We start from the raw sequence: 15,328 nt of genomic DNA, 5'->3' as shown, positions 1-15,328 counted from the left end.
CCATATATAAACATATATAAATAAAACCACTTTTTTTACATTAGTAATTCCTTTTCTGCATAATTTTATATTATTGTTAATGATTAAATAATTAAAGCAACAAAACAACCTGAAGAGCCGGTTCGGAGCCGAAAGAGCCGGCTCTTTTTAGTGATCCGAGCCGAAAGAGCCGGATCTCTAAAAAGAGTCGGAAATCCCATCACTAGTCCTGAGTCTGAGGACTCAGTGTTTTGTGTTTCTTTATATTCTTGTTTCTTCTGCCTTGTCTTTTGTTTAGGTTTGCTATGTGTTAGTGTTTGTTTCATGCCTGCCTGTGTTCCCTCTGTCTGTCCATGCTTCTCTGTGTCTGTTAGTTTCCTGTTTTATTCTGAAAGTTCATGTCTCATGTCAATGTGTTCAGTTTTACCTTTCTCCTGTCTTGTTAGCCTAATTTCTCCCAGCTGTGTCTCCCTCCTATTGTCCATTCCCTCATTATTACCCTGTGTATATAAGCCCTGTGTTTTCCTGTGCTCGGTGTCGCGTTGTACCCTCAGATCCTGCCTGTGTGGTCCAGTTAGTGGTTTCATGTTTGCTTTCTGTTTTGTTGGTGGCAGCAATACAGCTGAGGTTTTCAGTTATATTTCCGTCTCAGAGTCCGGCACTTGGATCCACATCTCCACCTGCCCGCACACAGAGCCCTGACACATTCCCTCAGCTGTTAGATTCCTGAACGCTGACAGGAGTCGTTTAGATGAACGTTTCTGTGATTGTTCATTTTGAGACATTTACCCTTCATAATCTGTTTATTTATTTTGAACATTTGTGTTCATTTTGATGTATTTATTGTGTTTTTCCTTGACCTCATTGCTTGTTTATCTCTGCCTTGATGTGCAACAGTGCTTGTGATTATTGTTTAAAGACTGTCGGCTGTGTGAGTTTGACCATGTGAGCAGGTAGTGTGGGAAAGCTGCAAACACATTTTGGAATTAATAAAATTATCTGAACTGTGAATCTAATTTTAAAAATGCAACTTATAAAAACATGTTGCACTGTTTCTTTTTTCAGTTTTTATTTTTATAACATTATGCAAACAGTGAATGATTTTGTTGAGTTTGTTTGTTTCAGAGTCAGAGAGCCGTGTCTCTCTACAGTCAGAGGTTTTTGTACGGCGCCTCAATGAGTTTGTATCACTGTGGTACACGTTCGGTGGAGGAACCAGACTGGATGTTAACTGTAAGTACATTTGACTCATTTATGAAGCTCAAACTTGTATCATTAAGGTTCATTTCATTTCCTTCTACATAAATACTTCATGTTTCTCATAAATATAAAATCTAATATCAGAGTAAATTTTGAATTCAGACTAAAATCGTCTTGTGCATTTATTTTTACTGGAAATTAAACTTTTAAAAGGTTTTTTTTCTTGTATGAAAGTAGAAGAAGTTTTTATATTTTACATTTCATGAACGTTTTGTCTTCAGCCTTTTGCTGCAAATAATGTGACATCCATCTAAAATTAATAGTTCTTAAAGATTTAACATTATTAACGACACATTAACAGTTTGCTGTCTGAGGTTTGCTGATTTTACGGATTTTAATGTGTAGGTACAGTTATCTTTATTGTTCCCAAATAGACCAAAAAAAGGTCTATGCTTTTTTCTGTTTTACATACAATTGTTTATGACAAAAATCTGACATGTTAATTTCTGTTTGTTTTCTAATTATAAAACTAATAAATAATACAAACATAACGCACATGAGAACATCAGAAGTCAAAGAAACACTTTAATATTTTTATCTTTGGTACTGAAACTCGTCTGGTGCCATGGTTCAGCAGTGAAGCCTGTCTGTTTCTATGGTTACCAATCTCAGATAGAGAAGTGAAACAGCTGGAGATCAGTTTCAACTCCCAGTTTCTCTAACATCTCTCTCTCTCTCTCTCTCTGCAGTGGGTCGAGTCCCCCCCTCCCTGACCGTGCTGGCGCCCTCTAGTGAGGAGCTGCAGCAGGGGAAGGCTACAGTCATGTGTGTGGCCAACAAGGGCTTCCCCTCAGACTGGAGGCTGTCCTGGAAGGTGGATGGCAGTGGCAGCATCAGCTGGGAGGAGAGCAGGAGCCCCGTGGTGCTGCAGAATGACGGCCACTACAGCTGGAGCAGCACCCTGAGGCTCCCTGCAGACCAGTGGGAGAAGGTGGGCTCTGTGACCTGTGAGGCCACCCAGGGCTCCCACACTCCACTCTCAGAGACTCTGATGACAGACCAGTGTTCCCAGTCCTGAGCTGACTCACTGGGACTCTGATACTGGCTTTAGTCTGCAGCTTCTCTCAGTCTGCTCCCTCTGTGTCTGTATTGCTTTGATAGTTTTCATGTTTTCATGCTTGTGGCACTGTTGATGGTTTTAATACTTCAAATAAAAACTGAGGTCTTCAAATAGTGGTTTTCATGTGTTTCCATTCAGCTGCTCTTCTGTCTGATAATCATCCTTCAGGTTCAGCAGTGATGCTTCCATACACTGAAAATCTCATTTTTACTGTATCACTACACATGAGGATGTAACCTTAAACAAAAAACAATAACATAATCACCACCAGCTGCTTTCTGCTATAAATAGTTTCCAAGTTGTTTGTAGATGCATAATTTTCCATCATGTTGGATTTTGTGCTGAAATTTGCTGTTGGGTGTAGCAGAGGCAGCAAAACATGGTGACAGATTATTGTAACCTGCATGTGACCCATGATGAGACCCGTCCTGGTTTTCTTCAAAGTCAGAATTGATAAAATAACCCAAAGAAAAACTAAACTTTCTTTATCAACATAGGAGACACTAAAAAATGTCTCTTTCAGAACATCAGTGCAGGTTAAAAAGTGTAAATGTCAGAATAATTTATGTCACAAAGATGAAGTTAAAGACTTGATGAACTAAACTTTAAATCTTCAGATCAAATCATGTGAAATATTTCTGTGACCAAGAATGTAGCTGAGCAATCTACATACATACATATATCAGTACTGCAGTTTACTAAAATATTCTCATTTAATAACTACTTCCCAGTTTGAATATTTACAGGAGAGTTTCTTCATCACAGATCGGACTCACAGTATCAACTGTTTTGTGTTTCACATGTTCTTCTGTGCTAGCTCGACAGGATGGACACAAGTCTGATGTTATGAGTCAAACCCACATAAACATTAGTTATGAAAGTTAGAGTTTTATCAAGGCCTAAGAAATGATTTTGCAATTATTTTAGAAAGACTGTGAAGTGTGTGTGTGTGTGTGTGTGTGTGTGTGTGTGTCCTCAGTGAACTGTATCAGTCTCTGCAGTATCTTCCAGCTGCAGCAGTCACTTCAGTTTCTGTTCAGTCTGACTGAGGGAGGTTTTTGTACGACTGTTTTTCACTGTGTGAACACATCCTGACTGTTAATATGGTGACAACTCTGACAGTAATAAACTGCTGCATCTTCAGCCTGGACTCCACTGATGGTCAGAGTGAAGTCAGAGTTTGATCCACTGCCTGTAAAACGAGCTGGAATCCCTGATTGTCGTCTGCTAGCATAGTAAATGAGCAGTTTAGGAACTCCTCCATCTTTCTGTTGGTACCAAAACATATGGTTGTTGCCATGAACATTCTGACTGGTCCTACACTTGATGCTCACAGTTCGTCCCACAGCAGAGCTCACTGCTCCAGGCTGAGTCACTGTATATTGTCCTCTGGACTCTGAGGACACAGAGACAAAAACATAAAGCAGCTTCATGGTTTTGTGGGCTTCATTTCAGAGGGACAGATGTTGATAGAGGAGAGGAGTTTGATTCTCTGGACTTTACCTGTGAAGCAGCAGCAGAGGAGAGTCCAGATGAGGACGCAGATCAAAGTCATGTTTTTGATGAGGAGGATTTCTGTGGCTTCTGTTGTGATGAAGGACAGCTGTCAGTCATCCAGTGTTCAACTCTCAGGACTATAAACTCTCCCAGAGCACTGGAGCATGGTGCTGCTGATGCAAAGTGCCTCTCTATGGAAATGACTGCAACAGGGAGTGGGATCGATCTGATGATGCTGTTGATGATGTTCACTGTAAATTATTTCAAAAAGAACATTTCTTCCTCTTTCTATGAGACAAAGTGTTTTGTGTGTTTTGTTGTTTATTGTATTTTTGGCCGTGTTCCCTGTTTTATTTTATTTTATTTTAATTTTGAGTCTTGTGTTCTTTGTTCGTTGTATTAGGTTCACTTCCACTGTCCCATCATTATGTTAATGTCAGTCAGCTGTTTCCCCATGTGTTCCCACTTCCCCGTATCACCTCCTGTATGTATTTAAGTCGTCTGTTTTCTGTATGTCTGTCATGGTCCTGAGTCTGACGACTCTGTGTTTTGTGTGTATTTATATTATTCTATGTTCTTTGTTTATTCTGTTATATCTTTTGTTAAGGTTTACCATTTGTTAGGGTTTTGTTCTGTGCCTGCTCCCACTGCTCCGTGTTCCCTCGGTCTGTCCATGGTGTCACTGTGTCTGCTTGTGAGTCTGTTAAGTTCAGTGTCTTGTCTGGTTCTGTGTCTGTAAGTTTCCTGTTTTATTCTGAAGGTCTTTGTCTCATGTGAGTGTGTTCAGGTTACCTTTCCCCTGTCTCGTCAGCTCTGATTTCTCCCAGGTGTGTTCCCCTCCTCTCTCCCATCCCGGGATACAGTTGTGTGTATTTAAGCCCTGTGTGTTCTCCTGCCTGTTGCTGGTTCGTCTGTGTTTCTCCCTGCGTGTTTCTGTGTTTCTCTGGGTCTCCAGTTAGCGCTTCAGGTTTGTTTTCTTAGTTTTTTCCAGTTTAGGTTTTGTTTAGTTTCCTCCACTCCTCTGCCGTTTCTGTTTGCACCTCCACCTTCTCTATAAAAACTCCCCTGCATCTCAGCTGCCTGCATCTTTGTCCTCATTAAATTCCACACGGCTCATCCCACGAGCCCTGACAATGTCACTGTCAGGTCGTCTGTTATACCCACCACAATTGTCACCGTTGTCACAGTTCTCATAGTTTTTTCATAGTTTTCATTTTTGGTTCAGCCCTCGACCCAAATAAAGTCTTGTTTTTTGCTGAAACCTGCAACTCCTCTGTCATCATCTGCTTTTGGGTCCTGTGTCAAAAAAGCACAGGCACACCCTGCTGTGACAGAACGATCTGACGCAAGATGGACCCAGTGGATGCTGTTCGTGAGGAGGGTGTCACCGTCTCAGGAACCTGTGAGCATAACACCACAAATCTCTCTTAGCGAGTTAACGCAGATCGCCCCGTGCGTTGGCTGCACGGCGTCAACGCATTAGCGCAGTTAGATCGTTAACGTGTTAGCGGCGTGCAGCCCCATGCACAGAGAAGGGCTGCAGCCACTGGGGAACGCCATATTGCGACCTCCACAGTAACCGGAAACACGTGATCTCTACAGTAGGTGGAAATACATTCCTGCATGGATCATCGACTGTGGAAACCTTGCAAGTGGATCGTAAAGGTTGTTACAGAGTCTTTCATGTATAAATTTGCTGTTAATAATTATATAATTCTAGCAATCATCTAGTTTGCTTACACTGATTATGTTGGCACTTTGTTAGCGTTACAACAACGGTCAGACCCCCGAGGTATCTAAACTTTAGTAATGTGTGTACTTTTGACACCTCTGGTTAGCTTTTAGTGGTCAGTTTCAAACGTATTAGATTTTTGCTGTAACATCAATGCACTTTGTTCCCTTTACTGCATATTGCACTTTATTTATGTCTCTCATTCCACCTGCATCAACATTGTAACGTTTGTCACAAAGAGATTTATACATTTATAAATACTAATAGTCTCTCTTCCATTCTGCTCTGTTTTTTATTGCCCAGATGTTAGTTAGCCTTTGTAACATCCTCCTCTGCTTCTTGATGCTCTCTGGTTCATCCATCCATTCGCTTCCGCTTATCCTTTTCAGGGTCGCGGGGGGCGCTGGAGCCTATCCCAGCTGTCATAGGGCGAGAGGCGGGGTACACCCTGGACAGGTCGCCAGTCTGTCGCAGGGCCAACACACAGGGACAGACAACCATTCGCACTCACATTCACACCTAGTGACAATTTGGATTATCCAATTAACCTATCCCCACAAGCTGCATGTCTTTGGACGGTGGGAGGAAGCCGGAGTACCCGGAGGGAACCCACGCAAACACGGGGAGAACATGCAAACTCCACACAGAAAGACCCCAGCCTGATGTTGGAATTGAACTCAGGACCTTCTTGCTGTGCGGCAACAGTGCTAACCACCGTGCTGCCCCATGCTCTCTGGTTGCTATGCTAATGCGTAAATAGTTCTTTCAAAATAAGACACACGACTACAACACGGGTAAAGACCCAGGGAAACTGACTCAACAATAAAAACCCTGAAAACCATACATTTCACACCCGAGCCTCAACTCTCGCAGCCCGGTACCAAACGACTCACGGACCGGTACTGGTCAGTGACCCGGGTGTTGGGGACCGCTGCTGTACAGGAGACACGGCACTAGATTTATTGACAATGTTCTACAGCAATCAGAACGCACAACACGAAGTGCTGTAAAAAAAAAAAAAAAAAATCTGCGAAACAGCAAAAGGTGAACCGCGTTATAGCGAGGGACCCCTGTACAATAATTTCCAGTAGCTGCTGATATATGAAATGGTGGGTTTTGAGGTTGTCTTCAAACAAGTGCATTATACTAGAAAAGGGTGTTTGAAGGATTAAAAATGTAAAAAGTAATGACTATTTTATATTTATGAAAATACCTTTATGCAGAAAAAGTAGCAAAGGAAACAAAAACATAACACATGGACACTTTTGGCCACGGACAAGCTGAAGGGATGGTGATGAAGTGTTAAAAACACTTAGAACCAAATTCATTTATCTGCAGCATCAATAGTAAGAAAAACGCGTTTTAGTTTTACTGGTTACTGTGGAGGTCACAATATAGCGCCCCCCAGTGGCTGCAGCTAGGGGCTCTTGCATGCACAGGGCAATACGCATTAACTCGCTAACAGAGATTTGCAGCGTTAATGTGGTTATGGCGTTAACGTCATTTTAACAAGATTAACGCTGACAGCACTATTTTAGATTTTTTCAAACTCTAAAATACACAATATATCACAGCCATAACCTTTTGGTTACTGAGCACCAAAACTGTGTCAGAAACTCAGGAACAGAGTTTTGCAAATTGTTTTATTGTGTTTCATTCATTTGTATTTCATAATTATAATAATAATATGTCATGAAATTATGATTTAAAGAATTCATATTGTTGAGTTTGTTTGTTTCAGAGTCAGAGAGCCGTGTCTCTCTACAGTCAGAGGTTTTTGTACGGCGCCTCAATGAGTTTGTATCACTGTGGTACACGTTCGGTGGAGGAACCAGACTGGATGTTGGAAGTAAGTCAGCCTTAAACCTCTTTTACTTTAGCAGATTTCTTTCTTGTGGTTATCTTGACTTTTCTGTTCAGTGTGCCAGAAAAAAACTCAGTAAAATAATTTTTACGTAAATTTTCATGAAGAAACAAAGTTAGCTTCAGAATAAATGTTAAAATGAATATTAACAAATGATATAAAACATCAGAGTGGACTTGAGGATATTTTACATTTACATACATCTGGTTAAGTCTTGAGAGCTTTTAGTTTTAATCCAGTCTGTTGGAGTCAGAGAGCCGTGTCTCTCTACAGTCAGAGGTTTTTGTACGGCGCCTCAGTGAGTTTGTATCACTGTGGTGGACTTTTGGTGGAGGAACCAGACTGCAAGTTGGAAGTAAGTTAATTAAACTGTGTTTATTATTAAATGTTTTATCATTTTATTTAATAATTATTTGTTAGGCTGCTTAGATGAAACAAAAGTATTTTTTTTATTTAAAATAATTTCGTTTTTGATGTTTGTCCTTTTTACTGGACTAATTCAGATGAGCTCTGCGAGTTTCTCTTGTTTAATCTACATTTCTGTCACAGTAAAATATTTGTAGACAAGAGTAAACTTCATCATCTTATGATTAGTTTGTAAATTTCCACCACATCAGCTGCTGTTTGGATGAGTCAAAGTTTGCTTTCTGATGTTTTTATCGTGTCAGATGTTTCAGATTTAGTTTGAAATCATGTGAGCTGTTCAATAACATTTCAAATCTACATGAATGAGTAGCTGCTCTGTGCTTGTGTCCACTCATTTCTTCAGTCGTCCATGATTTAGACTTCTAATCATTTTAAAGCCAAACTGCTGTAAATGTTTCCACATCTGCTTCTTTTATTTCCAGTGTAGTTTGAACATATTTCAGCTCAAACTGTGTGATGATTCTCTCTGTGCTGATATGCATGAGAGGTTTCTTAAAGGGAAGTGAAACAATGTGTGAGTTAATGACTGGTGGAGCAGAAAAAACACCTGACAGAAACTTCTTAACGGAGAAAATCAAATTGTGGTTCCTGTCCTCTAAGCTGATTGGTGTTTCCTAGGTGATACCCGCCCCGCCCTGAAGGTGCTGGGTCCCTCCAGTGCAGAGCTGGACCAGGGGAAGGCCACGCTCATGTGTCTGGCCAACAAGGGCTTCCCCTCAGACTGGAGTCTGTCCTGGAAGACGAGCGACAGCAGTGGCAGCAGCAGCATCAGAGGGGAGGAGAGCAGGACTCCTGGAGTGCTGCAGAACGACGGCCTCTACAGCTGGAGCAGCACCCTGACGCTCACTGCAGACCAGTGGGGGAAGGTGGGCTCTGTGACCTGTGAGGCCACCCAGGGCTCCCAGCCTCTGGTCTCAGAGATACTGAGGAGAGACCAGTGTTCCCAGTCCTGATGTCAATCACTGAGTCTTTCATGCTGTTTTTCTTCTGTCTCTTTGTTTCTTTTTGTTTGCAGATTTCAAAAATAAACCTATCAAACAGTCATGTTTCCATCTCATAATGACAACAATCATAGCAACAATCTCCTCTAGTTTCATCCTTTTGTGTCTGTTGTAAAGCTGATATTTCAACCTTTTAAAACAATAAAAATGTAACGAGGAAACATGTTCTTTGAATCTGAGTTTAATAAATTCACATAAAAATAAAGATTTTGTAACATTTATTAAACCAGATCAAAATAAAAATGTCTACAGACACACCAAGTGTAATGTGCAGTCAACATGGTTAAATATATTCTTATACACACATTTAGTGTTTTCTATAAGATGTTGAGGTCCAACCATAGATTGTCTCAAAGCTGTTTGTTGACCTGCATTTTATTCTGACAATATAAATAAAAAAATATCCTAATAATTGAAATTAAAGAGCAGGGTGTCATCTGTATGTTTAAACAGAGTTTATTTAAATGAAGATTTACTGACGTTTGATTAATGAACTATTTGGCAGTGGAACAGTGAAGCAACAGAGCAGAGAAGAGTCTAGAAGCTGGTGGTGGCAGAGATGAAGCAGGTGGAGACTTAGTTGAGGATAATTGTCCAGGATGAGGTGGAGATCAGGAGTCTGAGAGTTAAAGCACTCCTGTCCAGAAACAGGTGTGAACAAAGTACGTGTTCAGGATTATCAATTAATCTAGTGATGTTTTCTAAGTGCTATGTATTGTATTTGGTCGTCTCTTAATTTGTAGCAATATACTCAATGTACATGCTTGTGTGTGTGTGTCCTCAGTGAACTGTATCAGTCTCTGCAGTAGCTGCATTTGAGTCCTTTCCTGCCTGCTCAGCTGTTTCATGACACCACTTATTGCAGTGGTTCCCAAACTTTTTTTGCTGGGCCCCCCTTGTTTTACAAGAAAAATGTTTGCGCCCCTCCTCGCGCGCGCGCGCACGCACGCAAGAACACATCCTCCAACCACACACACCCATATTCTGCTCCATTGCGGTTTATTTCACACCTCAAACATTTAGTAAACAATTAAGCAAATACAAGTAATCTGCAATAAATTACAGGTAGTAAGAAAATAAACTAATAAAGTCTTTTACGCTACGTCTGCACCTACACGGGTATTTTTGAAAACGCAGCTGTTTCGTCCACGTAAACGGCGTTTCGAATCACAGAGAATGGAGATTTTTTAAAAACTCCTTTTTTGTGTTTACGTGTGGACGAGGAATATAGAGTTTGTCACGCAACATCAAAGGTATGTGCCTTTTTCACGTAACGCTGTGTGCACGTTATTGTTTACATGAGATGAATTGCAGAATGGCAGATAGAGACAAAATACTGTTAATCTGACTATCTGCAGGTTTTACACGCTTACATATACACGCAGTTACTGTCCCTCCATTTACAAAGGCAGAGGCGTCACGCTGTGATTATTTTACATGTAGTTGTTTTTTTTTCCTGTGTAATAATATTCAACATTGCTATCAATACATTTTTCAAAAAATCCCTCTGCAAAATGGGTTCAAAAACATAAACAGCTGTGGGATCCTGTTTGTCCGTGATTTGAACCAGGGGAACAAATCATGGCAGGATCAGCCTGATGTTATTTGTATCCCGCTGTAACTTTAATGTATAAAGAGCAAACATCTCCAAAATGTCAGGAGTAGTTAGTCATTACAACAAGTGTTTGTGAACTATAAATCAAGAATGTGGGATACTCTTTGTCCGTGATTTAAACAGCCCAGCGCTGCTCCCGACGAAGGGAAAACCAATCCTGCAGGGAGACCTACCTCGGCACTTGTGCAGGTGAAGCCAAAGGGAAGATTTGCTTCACCATATTTTCTAGTCTTTGGCTTAGAATGAAGTTGGTTTGGAAACATATTCAGCGATGCTTCATCTCCTGCTTTGCTTTCGTGTGGGCGCCCGTGCTAGCAGTGTCCAAGCGTTGTTGTTTTTTTTTTTCCCCTTTTCATGCTGCGCCCCCCCTGCAATGGCTCTGCGCCCCCCCTAGGGGGCGGGCCCCACACTTTGGGAACGTCTGACTTATTGTTTGACATAAATCATATAAAGTGTCCTTCAAGTCCTTAAGACTTTAAGACTGCTGAACATCTGTGTGTGAACTTGGATCGATGTGTTAGAGTTGAAAGAGTCAAAATTTGGTAAATAAAGCTTGAGAGAAACAACGACACATGTCATATTAGACTCTGTCATTATTTATTCACCAAGGTCTAATGGACTTACACTCTTCAGTTTAATTTGAAACACATTACTTGATAGAAATGTGAAATTTTCGACCCATAACAGAGACACCATTAGTGAGGAGCTGCAGCAGGGGAAGGCTACAGTCATGTGCAGTGTTGGTCAAGTTACTTGAAAAATGTAATCAGTAACTAATTACTGATTACTTCCCCAAAAAAGTAATCCTGTTACTTTACTGATTACTTATTTTCAAAAGTAATTAATTACTTAGTTACTTAGTTACTTTTTAAAAACACGATTTACAACCTGAATAGGTGATAAAGTGATAGATCTTTCAGCCCAATTCTACTTTTTCTGCATAATCCATCATACAAAATGTAATCAAATGGAAAAGTCTCTTTTTAAACTTGTTTTATTAGTTTTAATCTTTTAATTTTATGCATCAAGTAAAAATTAAATTATCTGCAACATTCTCTGACTGGAAGAAATTTGTTTAATATTTAAACCTATTTTCTGCACATTCCAGCACATAAAATAAAATATTTTTTGTGTTTACACTCAGTCTTTCAAATAGATGCAAGTAAAACACAGCAGAAAATAAATAAAATCAAATCATACTTCCACAGTTTAAACGCTGCACGCTCATACTCTCTCTGCACTCAATATATGATCCATTGTTGATCTGCACACAGCTGTTGTCACGAACGTCGCACTCGCTTACGTCACTGTCATGAGACATTCTCACAAAAAAAATCACGGTTTTAGTAACGCAGTAACGCAGCGTTCCTACAGGAAAGTAACGGTAATCTAATTACCGTTTTTGCGATAGTAATCCCTTACTGAACTCGTTACTTTTAAAAAGTAATCAGATTACAGTAACGCGTTACGGCCCATCTCTGGTCATGTGTGGCCAACAAGGGCTTCCCCTCAGACTGGAGGCTGTCCTGGAAGGTGGATGGAAGAAGCAGCAGTGGAGAGGAGAGCAGGAGCCCCATGGTGCTGCAGAATGACGGCAACTACAGCTGGAGCAGCACCCTGAGGCTCCCTGCAGACCAGTGTTGGGGAGTAACGGAATACATGTACCGCTGTTACGTATTTATATACAAAATATGAGTAACTGTATTCCGTTACAGTTACCGTTTAAAAAGGTGGCATTCAGAATACAGTTACTTTGTTGAAATAAAGGGTTTACACGTCGGTCTTTTCCTGTTTCATATGTTAGGCTGTGCTTTCTCTATTTTTGGTAATTCCAGGCGGGTGGAAACACAAACAAAACACATCAAGAGCCTCTAATTTCTGTGTCTCAGTCTCACGGCCCATTTCACCTCTACTTGTGGCCCGCATAATGACGTGAAGAAATATTTATAAAAAAGACGATTACATGGTAACCATAAATATTTGTGTTTCTGTAGAACTTAAAGCAGGATGAATTAGTCATTGGTCTTTTGGGTTTGAGATAATTGATTCGAGCTTTCATAATCCAAAGATAAAATATTTCATTGATTGCTTTCACTCGTTGCTCGTATCGATATTCTCTGTTTTACAGATAATTAATTGTAGCAATAATATTCTATTTATAGGATAAATAACTTCTGGCTTAAAAATAAAAATAATAAAAATATTCACAAAATGATGATATTAACATTTTTATAACATGTATTTATAAAAAAATATAAAACTATTTTATACAGATTAAATAATGTGTGTTTCTGAGCAGCTGTCAGTTCAGATTTTCTTTTTTCTCAGTTCCTCTCCAGCCGTGTGAGGTTTTTGTACGGCGTTGTATCACTGTGTGAACGGGAAGCTGTTACACTGCTGACAGTAATAAACTCCTGCATCTTCAGCCTGAACTCTGCTGATAGTCAGAGTGTAGTCAGTCCCAGATCCACTTCCACTGAAACGATCAGAAACTCCAGACTGACGGCTGGTAGCAGAAGAAATTAAGAGTTTGGGAGATTCTCCGTCCTTTTGAAGGTACCAGTGGAGGCAGCCGCCAACACTTGAACTGGCTTTACATCTGACAGAGACAGTCTGTCCTGGAACAACAGACTGAGCTGTAGGAGTCTGAGTCAGGACTTTTTCTCCTGATGAACCTGAAAACATGAAAATAAGCAAAAAAAGATGATCAACATCCAAACATTAGAGGATCATTTCTCTAACATGGAGAACAGATGGAAGAAGGTCAGTGCTGCTGGTTTCAGAGTTTCTCCATCATAGCAGAACATCATTGTGGTGAACCTGGCTGCATGCTGAAGCAAAGACAGAGAGTCTCACCCTGAACAAGGAGCCCCAGGGTGGCCAGCAGTAGAGTCAGTGACATCATCATTGTGCTGCTGGTGTGTGAGTGGCTCTGAAAGGCCTGGACAGCCACTGATCAACACTGGCCTCTTAACAGCTGTGAGCAGAGAGGCAGGACACATATGCAAACACACAGAGTCAGCTGCAGCTGTCCTCAACATAAAAGGCTGATTTACTCTTAGTGAGCAGTGAATAATTAAATAATTTATGATATCGAGTGGAGAGAAACAAGTCTGATTTTAAAAAGGGATGATGATTAAAACTGTGTAGTTATTATAAAGTATTGTGTCATTGTTATAGGATAGTACAGTAGCACTTAAGCTGGTACAGTAGGAACTGGTGTGAAACGATGACAAGCAAGAGCAGTGACTATTGTGCTACATTTTTACCTTTTATGATTCCGTTTACATTTTTTTGCTATGACCAAAGCTCGTTGATTTTACATTGAGACCTCAAAGGATAACGGTGACTTTTAGTCAGATATTTAAAGTGATGTCTTTTTATTTGTGTGTTCTTCAAGTGAGTCTAAGTTGTATGTGTGCTCTATCATAGTTTATTAAGAAGAATGTAAATTATTTATGCTGGCGTTAGGTATTTTCTGTCCTGCAGTTTGCCCTCTAGTGGTTGTTTTTGTGTATTTTTACTCTGCAAGATCTAGCCAGAGGCAGTTTCACCTCTGTTAATCTGTTGACATCCATGCCATCACAAGTTGATAAACGGCATCATCTGTAAGTAATATTGTTTGTTATCACTGAGACGACTTGTGTGCATTATTATTTGTTGTGAAGGTTTGATATAGTTTGTAGTTTGAATTTAATTTGAATGCATGTATAACCTAAGCTAGTAAGGTTAAGCTAGCTCATATGCCAAGTGGTTTCTTTAACATTTTGATCATGAGCGTGATTTCATTTGATGTTTTATTCGGGCACTCACTGAGCAGATAAATATTTTGCTCATATTTTTGAATATGTGACTTACTGGTGTGTTTGTTATATTGTATATTGATGCAACATCTTTATTGGTTTATTTCTGGTTTTGTCAACAGTTTCACACTTTTTCCTTATTAAATCATCCAACTCAACACATCGGCCTGTTCCTTGGATTTTGATTAAGAGAGTGTTTATCTGTCTGTATAGCTGAGTCTATGTTCACGAGGTGTGTGTGTGTGTGTGTGTGTGTGTGTGTGTGTGTGTGTGTGTGTGTCCTCAGTGAACTGTATCAGTCTCTGCAGTATCTTCCAGCTGCAGCAGTCACTTCAGTTTCTGTTCAGTCTGACTGAGGGAGGTTTTTGTACGACTGTTTTTCACTGTGTGAACGAATACTGACTGTTAACATTGAATTCACCCAGACAGTAATAAACTGCTGCATCTTCAGCCTGGACTCCACTGATGGTCAGAGTGAAGTCAGTGTTTGATCCACTGCTTGTGAAACGGTCTGGAATCCCTGAGACTTTGCGATTTCCATAGCTAGTGAGCAGTTTAGGACGTTCTCCATCTCTTTGTTGGTACCAGAATTGATCTTCTCCATCATCTACTCTGTGACTCGTTTTGCAGTTGATGTTCACAGTTGCTCCCACAGCAGAGCTCACTGCTCCAGGCTGAGTCACTGTGATCTGTCCTCTGGACTCTGAGGACACAGAGACAAAAACATAAAGCAGCTTCATGGTTTTGTGGGCTTCATTTCAGAGGGACAGATGTTGATAGAGGAGAGGAGTTTGATTCTCTGGACTTTACCTGTGAAGCAGCAGCAGAGGAGAGTCCAGATGAGGACGCAGATCAAAGTCATGTTTTTGATGAGGAGGATTTCTGTGGCTTCTGTTGTGATGAAGGACAGCTGTCAGTCATCCAGTGTTCAACTCTCAGGACTATAAACTCTCCCAGAGCACTGGAGCATGGTGCTGCTGATGCAAAGTGCCTCTCTATGGAAATCATCTGACTGACTCACACAGTCAATGGATTTTTTGGTTTGTTTGTTTGTTTTTATGCTGTTGTTTTTCACAGTGTTTCAAGTTTGT

At 40.4% G+C, this 15,328-nt stretch overlaps 3 gene segments (V, D, J or C); 2 read left to right on the top strand and 1 right to left on the bottom strand.

The window, feature by feature from the left end:
* The first annotated feature begins 1,061 nt into the window (after positions 1-1,061).
* On the top strand, positions 1,062-2,412 carry LOC146492645 (Ig kappa-b4 chain C region-like). The segment is given in 2 exon segments: positions 1,062-1,212; positions 1,929-2,412. Coding segments are annotated over 2 exon segments (465 nt in total).
* Positions 2,413-7,279: 4,867 nt separating this feature from the next.
* LOC146492644 (Ig kappa-b4 chain C region-like) lies at positions 7,280-8,980 on the top strand. The segment is given in 2 exon segments: positions 7,280-7,377; positions 8,437-8,980. A coding segment is annotated over 1 exon segment (264 nt).
* Positions 8,981-12,052: 3,072 nt separating this feature from the next.
* Positions 12,053-13,463, bottom strand: LOC146492643 (immunoglobulin kappa variable 6D-21-like). The segment is given in 2 exon segments: positions 12,053-13,109; positions 13,291-13,463. Coding segments are annotated over 2 exon segments (360 nt in total).
* Positions 13,464-15,328: the final 1,865 nt, after the last annotated feature.

Source organism: Neolamprologus multifasciatus, chromosome 22 (genome assembly GCF_963576455.1).
Source record: "Neolamprologus multifasciatus chromosome 22, fNeoMul1.2, whole genome shotgun sequence".
Classification (NCBI taxonomy): Eukaryota; Metazoa; Chordata; class Actinopteri; order Cichliformes; family Cichlidae; genus Neolamprologus; species Neolamprologus multifasciatus.
The sequence above is the reverse complement of the archived record's forward strand: the minus strand, read 5'-3'. Positions and strand labels throughout refer to the sequence as shown.